Source organism: Dama dama, chromosome 14 (assembly GCF_033118175.1).
Source record: "Dama dama isolate Ldn47 chromosome 14, ASM3311817v1, whole genome shotgun sequence".
Lineage (NCBI taxonomy): Eukaryota > Metazoa > Chordata > Mammalia > Artiodactyla > Cervidae > Dama > Dama dama.
In genome coordinates this window covers 4,083,883-4,091,025 of record NC_083694.1, presented here as the reverse complement: position 1 = coordinate 4,091,025, position 7,143 = coordinate 4,083,883, and the positions used below count along the sequence as shown (strand labels likewise).

At 45.8% G+C, this 7,143-nt stretch overlaps 1 protein-coding gene across 1 annotated transcript; it reads right to left on the bottom strand.

The window, feature by feature from the left end:
• Positions 1-544: 544 nt before the first annotated feature.
• On the bottom strand, positions 545-3,525 carry IL20 (interleukin 20). The gene is made up of 5 exons (XM_061161167.1): positions 3,367-3,525; positions 3,015-3,080; positions 2,753-2,905; positions 2,036-2,110; positions 545-622 (listed from the first exon to the last, which is right to left on the bottom strand). Exons 1-5 carry the CDS (start codon positions 3,523-3,525, stop codon positions 545-547), a joined length of 531 nt encoding a protein of 176 aa, XP_061017150.1.
• Positions 3,526-7,143: the final 3,618 nt, after the last annotated feature.

Sequence of the window (7,143 nt, the reverse complement as noted above, 5' to 3'; positions counted from 1 at the left end):
TGTCCAGTTCTAACTGTTGCTTCTTGGCCTGCATACAGATTTCTCAGGAGGCAGGTAAGGTGGTCTGGTACTCCCATCTCTTTAAGAATTTTCCACAGTTTGTTGTGATCCACACAGTCAAAGGCTTTGGCGTAGTCAATAAAGGAGAAGTAGATGTTTCTCTGAAACTCTCTTGCTTTTTTGATGATCCAACGGATGTTGGCAATTTGATCTCTGGTTCCTCTGCCTTTACTAAATCCAGCTTGAACATCTGGAAGTTCTTGGTTCACGTACTGTTGAAGACTGGCTTGGAGAATTTTGAGCATTACTTTGCTAACATGTGAGATGAGTACAATTGTGCAGTAGTTTGAACATTCTTTGGCATTGCGTTTCTTTAATTGAGAGCAGAAACACTAGTAACCACAATAAGGAAACAAATAATAAATAAATAATGTACATGGTGACCAGCACTAAATTACACAATAAAGAGACAGTGGTTTGGGGTCATACCTCCATGGGTCCTGGAGACTGAGCCCAGAATACTCTCAGCAGCATCTCTTTCATCCTAGTCCACCTCTTCCAGCCATTGCAGGAGAATGTCTAGCTCCCCCAAAGCCTTCACCACCGCTGCCTGAGGCGGAAGCTGGAAGACACAAAGTAAAGAGGTGAGCAACTTGTAAAGAGACAACATGGGCTCCAAGTTTAATCCTCTCCTTTCCCTGGTAGGTCTGTCGGGGATTATAAACGGAGCATATTTTCAAAATGAAGAGCTTGAAAGGAACCTGAAGATCTCACAAGAGGAGGGAAAATCAGGGAGTCTAGTCACACTAGCGGAGAAGGCAATGGCGACCCACTCAAGTACGCTTGCCGGGAAAATGCCATGGACAGCGGAGCCTGGTGGGCTGCCATCTGTGGGGTCGCACAGAGTCAGACACGACTGAAGCGACTTAGCAGCAGCAGCAGCAGACACACTAGTCTTACATAGGGAAACTAAGGCCCAGAAGAGTAGCAGAATTGGGACTGCAACCCAAGCCTCTTGAATCACAGAGAATAAAGCTGCTTTTAAAAGAAAAATATGTGTTTCTCTGTGTGTGTGTGTGTTTAGGGATTGCCTACTGTGCATCCTCCCACTGAACAAATATTTACAGTGCTAAGCACCGGACTGACTAGGGATTCAGGGATAAATGGTGCCATCACTACCCACAGGGAATTCACAGTCATGTAAAGGAGACGAGCAGAAGCAGGCAATTAAAATGCAGTGTGGTGAATAACTGGCAGGGTCCCCCCAGGACAACAGGGGGGCACTATCACTCCAGTGCCTTCCTGGAGGCGATACCTAGGCTGAGTCCTAAAGGTTGAGCAGGTGATACCTAGGCTGAGTCCCAAAGGATGAGTAGAGTGGGCAGCAAACTCCAGTCTTCCCGACAGAGGTGCGAAGGCTTTGAGGTGAGAAACAGCATGGCAAAAGCGTTTGTGAAATGGTGAATGACTGTTTTTGAAGGTATGTACACGTGTGTGAGGGCTTCCCCAGTGGCTCAGCAGTAAAGACTCTTCTTGCAATACAGGAGACGCAGGAGATGACGGTTCGATCCCTGGGACAGGAAGACCCCCTGGAGGAGGGCATCGCAACCCACTCAGGTATTCTTGCCTGGAGAAACCCATGGACAGAGGAGCCTGGTGGGCTACAGTCCACAGGGTCGCAAAGAGTCGGACACGACTGAAGCAGCTTAGCATGCACACGTGTGTGTGTGAATGTGGAAAACTAATGCCCCTTATCTGTGCAGCTGAAAGGTCCAGGTGTCTCTGGGGTGACTTGATGGAATCACAGCTATTCCCTCTTGATTCCCAGAGAGTCTTCCAGAGACAGCACCCTTCCAAGGCCTGCACGGGTATCCCCTGGGATACCCAGTAAAGCAGATGGATAGTCCATGTGCCCTCACAGGGCCACTAACCTGAGGGCTATAGGGTTTCTTTGAGTATGAATATCCATCCCACCCATCTATGATCTCAGTTCTAAAAACACACTCATCCCAGCCAAGGCCAAAATTGCATATACCTCTTCAAAGTGACTCAGAATCTGGCTGTATTTCTCCTTTGCTTCTTCCCCACAAGGGCATGACATATGGGCATGCTGAAAAAAATACCAAAGAATGCTAGATTTTAAAGATTGCAATTTTCTGCCATTGACATGAAGTAGGTGGGAGTTCTGTTCTTCCCACCTATAGAAATCTTTTCATACCTCCTTATTTGGGATCACTAAAGTGTACATCAGCTAGAAAAGGAAGCCAGCGTTTTAGGCTCAAATACAGAGCTTCTGCTTAGAAACAGGCAGCACTGCAGGAGTTTGTGATCACCGTATCCCATCCGGCCTGCACCCCCGCCCCATTCTAGTCTAGTTCCCTCCCAGAGAGCGAATTGGATTCTGAGGTCCTATCTTGAGATTGAGTCTGGTGGTCTGCTGATTAGCTGCCTGGACTCAGGATGCCCTAAAACACCATAGGGTAACTCACAGAAGAACCATAATTTCATTCACATATAGTGATGATTATAGTGACATCAAAGAGCCAGCATTTATAGTTCTTTAGACATTTTGCATAGAGCATGTATCCAAAAGTCAATATAACTGAGTTCTTATTACCTAGTCCCATAGCTCAACACAGATTATTTTAGAACTCTCAAACTCAGTTTTTCCATCCATTAAATGGGTCTAAGATGAGTCTGATTACTAACTTATGTGCTGAGGTGGATCCTTTTACCCAAGACCCTTACTCACACAGAGCCGGAGGTCCTTCTTGATGGTGAGAAGAGAGTTGGCAAGACGGCTGACCTTCCGGAAGATATGGTGGTCAGGGGGTTGATAGTTTTTGAATACCCTGTCCAGGTAGAGTCTCAGTATATGATGGAGGAGGCAGCACCGATCTGCAGGCTACAAAGAAGACTGGTGTGTTATGAGGGCAGGGTGTCCAGGGACAAGGTCAATGAAGATGCCCCCAACTCCTGTTTCCTCCCAGAATTCATATGACCCAAACACATACCTTTGTGCCTTGCAAAGACTGAGTCTCCCTCAAGATTCTGATGTCAATGATTTCATCTTTGGCTTGCTAAACAGAAGAGGGCAAGGTAAGAAAGTACAGGTCAGTGATTCCCGCCAGGATCCTAGATCAAAATCTCCCATCCGCTCTGTGCCATGACCCAGTGGGCAGAGTCCCTCTCTAAAACACTTTTACATTATGAACCATAGATATTTCCTGGGAACATATCCTCCTGGTAAGGAGCCCCCAACCTGCTTCTTTTTGTGACCACCCTGATGGAGGACAGATAAAAACAAGTAGAAAAGTGGGGAGGCAGTCACAAGGTAAAGGGGGGGGGGGTGCCTCCCTCACATACCACACTGTCCCGAATCTCCGAAAATCCACTTCGAATTCCATGAAGATTTGTGGTGATCACACAGCTTCCCAAATGCAGTGTTTTTAGCCCAGCAGAAGATGTCCAGAAGAGATAAAACACAGCAGAAAGAAGGCAGAGGGGAAGACCAGAACCTCTCATTTTGTGCCAGAATCTGGAGACCACAGGAGCTAAGAATTCAAAGGAAAGAGCCTGACTTACTGATTCCCCCATCCCAGCCCTTAATAAGCCAATCCCACCACTGAGGATGTCCCTCTCCCATCCCCCATGCCCCTGGAGAAACTTAATAGCTTCATCTAGCTTCAGATGGTCTGGCCCATTCATTCAACTTACTAAGACCGTGAGCCTCCCAGAAGAGACTCCTTCAGGTGCCTGTTCAGAGCCTGCCTATGGGTTGGTGCTACAGGTCCTGGTTCCTTTATTTTGTCCCCCTCCCAGCCCCATCGTCACTGCCCAGCAGGTAAAGCCTGGGGCAAACAGGCGCTTGCAGTGAGTAGACGTAGATGACATCTCAGGGATAATGTCAAAACTTGTTTTGGCGAACTGACGTATATAGTCTTCCTTTCCAGAATGCCAGTGTAACTCACCCTTCTCCTCCCCTTAGACCTACAGAGGAACTGGGGAAAAACAACCACATAGAAGCTGTTGCTGAGCCACCAAAAGCATTTGAGGCAAATTGTCTGGATTTTTATGGCCATCCCCAGGGCAGAGGAACTTAGCTCTACTTGACATTTGTCTGAGATCAAGTTGATTGTTTGGGGATGGTAGATTTATTTCAGCCCAGAAGCCAGGTAGAAAGTCAATGATTTCATAATAATCCTGCCAGGGAAAGAAGTTCTGATGGGCAATCAGCCTAATTCCACCTAACACATCTCCGCCCTCCACGGTGGCTGGACTCCCCCACGCCCTCTGCAGGAAGACCGTGGTAAGGCACACCTGGAGCTAATCCAAGAGAATATGCTTTCCTAACCTTGTAACTCAGGTTCAGGATCAAGAGAGAGGGAAAAGGCGGGAAGGAACGCATTCTTCTTGGGGCGAAGCTTGCTCTGTAAGAGGGCATTTTATAGAACTTGCTGAGTGTTTAGATAAAATAATAATGGGCTGAGATTAGGAAGGGGAGAGTGAAGCAGTCATCTCAGGCACAAAACTTGAGGGGGCAAAAGTCTCTTTAATGAAGATAAAGAATGTTTTAATGCAATAGCAAAATTAATGAAAAAAAATCCATGGTGAACAAAGATCTACAATTTAAATAAAGACAGAATCTGACAGTGCCATGCCGAGCCATGCTGGAATCCAAGCCAGCAGGGAAAATTAGTGCTAATAGCTGGGACGGGCTTAGTCGCTGAGTCCTGTCCGACTCTTTGCGACCCCGTGGACTCTAGCCCAGCAGGCTCCTCTGTCCATGGGATTCTCCAGGCAAGAGTACTGGAGTGGGTTGCCTTGCCCTCCTCCAGGGCATCTTTCCAACCCAGGAATCAAACTGAGGCCTCCTGCATCACAGGCAGATTCTTTACTGACTGAGCCACCAGTGAAACTCAAGAATACTGGAGGGGGTATAGCCTGCCCCTTCTCCGGGGAATCTTCCCAACCCGGGAATAGAACTGGGGTCTCCTGCATTGCAGACAAATTCTTTACCAGCTGAGCTAAACAGGGAAGCGCTCATATCTATCTATATATGATCTATCGAGCCATTTATATGTGTTTATCCATCCATCTATATCTATCTATGTATCTATATCTGTATCTATGTTTTTGTGTATCAATAGTGATTAATTTTTCCCAGAAATATATGATGAAAATATCAATGATGAGTTTCTTCCCTTAAAACCAGAAAAGTAAAATTATAGTAAATTGTGTTAGGGACACAACATATTTAAGCTTAAAAATAATGTGAGTTGAAATACAATTACTTTTCAAATTTTCAATAATTTTCCACTACCTTAATGTCTTGAAAAAATAACATACACAAAATAATAAAAGCATCTGTATAGGGGTGTACATCCTTCCCCTTTACCTTAGGCTCCAGTGTGGCTTGGCACTGCACTGATAATTATTTCTGTTTTACTCATCTTTTCCTGTGTGCCAAGCAATAGGCTTGGTATAACTTACTTCATGCTCACTTGGGATATTGCCACATACAGGACAAGGGGATAAACGAACTAAACCCCAAAGTATCAGAGAGAACTCTAAGTTAGGAAACAGTCCAAATGCATGCTCTACAAATCCCCACCAATGTAGGTGTGAGGCTGTCACGGCTAACACCATGGCAGGCAGCCTAGATTAGGAGTAGGCCTGGTTTCCCAGGGTAACATAATTATCAGGCCTCCTGGAGCCAGCCAATCAACATATGCCTAGCCAGAAAAAAGGGAACCTATCAAGGGAAAGCTGAAAGCCCCACGTTGGGCCAACAAAAATTACCTTGCAACTGTGTAACCAATCCGTTTACGCCAACTACCCACTGTGTAACCAATCCGATTGTGCCAACTACCTGCTGCTTATTTTGACCTAATAAATACCCGAGAGAACTGGGGCTCCGGGCCTTTCGTCCTCACACACTTGGTGAGGGCGGGAGGCCCTGGCTCGAGTCAGTAATAAATTCCCCTATTGCGAGTTGCATTGTTTCGAGGAGTCGTCTTTCCCGACCGGGGACTCGGACTACGGGCAGAACATAGGTTATCCCAATTTTCCCAAGACTGAGGGGAGTCCAGGACATCAGACTTTCACTGGAAATGTCACAGGTAAATCTGGAAGAGTTACTCACTCTCCATCTGTGTGACCTTGGACAAGTTGACTCACCTCTTTGAGTTTTCTTTTCTTAGCCCCAAAATGGTGATAATTCAATTTACCCCAGAAATTTATTTAGACATTTAAACAAATGATGCATGATTTGTGAACCTAGCATCTAACGAGTGATCAATTCTTTTCAAAAAGATTTGAATCAAATCATTCAAAAACAGAATGATGTTGGTTACCATGAACATAGTAGGTGTGTGGTAAATATATGTTCAATTCAATAATTTGATCAACCGCTATTAAGTACCCACTGTCTTGAATGTCCTACTAGGTAGTGGAGTACGAAGATAAACATGACTACTCCCTGTCCTCTAGGATATTTTGTCCTAATGAAAAGGACTGCTTTAGACATGGTCCTAGACACACCTGGGTAGATGACTGGGGGAACTGGACTCATCTCCAGAACTGTGTGAATTGTGTAGAGAGAGGGCGCTCTCTCACCTGAGTTCAGGAAGGGCTGCTGTCTGCAATCTCCTCAGTCTGTCTCAAACTAAGAGGCTTCCAACTATGTATATATAAGTCACACGAAGGAAGTCAGCTCCAGCAGGTGAGGGCTAAAACTCCCTTGGAATTTCTCTGGTGACACTGTACTTCCTCCTGGCCTGAGGCAATTTAATTGCAGGCCGGATTACCTCAACACCTTCCTCCACTAAGAAGCACTTCTTGGGGATTACTTGTTATAGTTATTAGTTAAAGGATACCTCTTTCTTTCTGGCTCCCTCCCAGAAGGAAGGTAAAATGGTAATCAGGACAGAAAAGATCCCTGAGTTACAGAACTGAAAGAGAACTCCAAGAGGTGCTTTTCCCCTCCTCTAAATCCAGGTGTCCCAACCAGGTTTCTCCCCCACCCCAAACACTGTGGACTCACTCCTGCTGTTTGTCTTTTGCCTTTGCTATTCCCACCATTTCTCTCCAACAATGGCTACCCTATTTTCCCTCCATTCATCACTGAAGAGTGGACCCCAA

Coding starts and splice junctions, on each gene's coding strand:
- IL20 (XM_061161167.1), bottom strand. CDS start 3,525: ATGAGAGGTTCTGGTCTTCCCCTCTGCCTTCTTTCTGCTGTGTTTTAT. Junction 2,906..3,014: donor AGTCTTTGCAAGGCACAAAG/GTATGTGTTTGG, acceptor TCTTCTTTGTAG/CCTGCAGATCGGTGCTGCCT. Junction 623..2,035: donor TTCTGAGTCACTTTGAAGAG/GTATATGCAATT, acceptor TGTGTCTTCCAG/CTTCCGCCTCAGGCAGCGGT.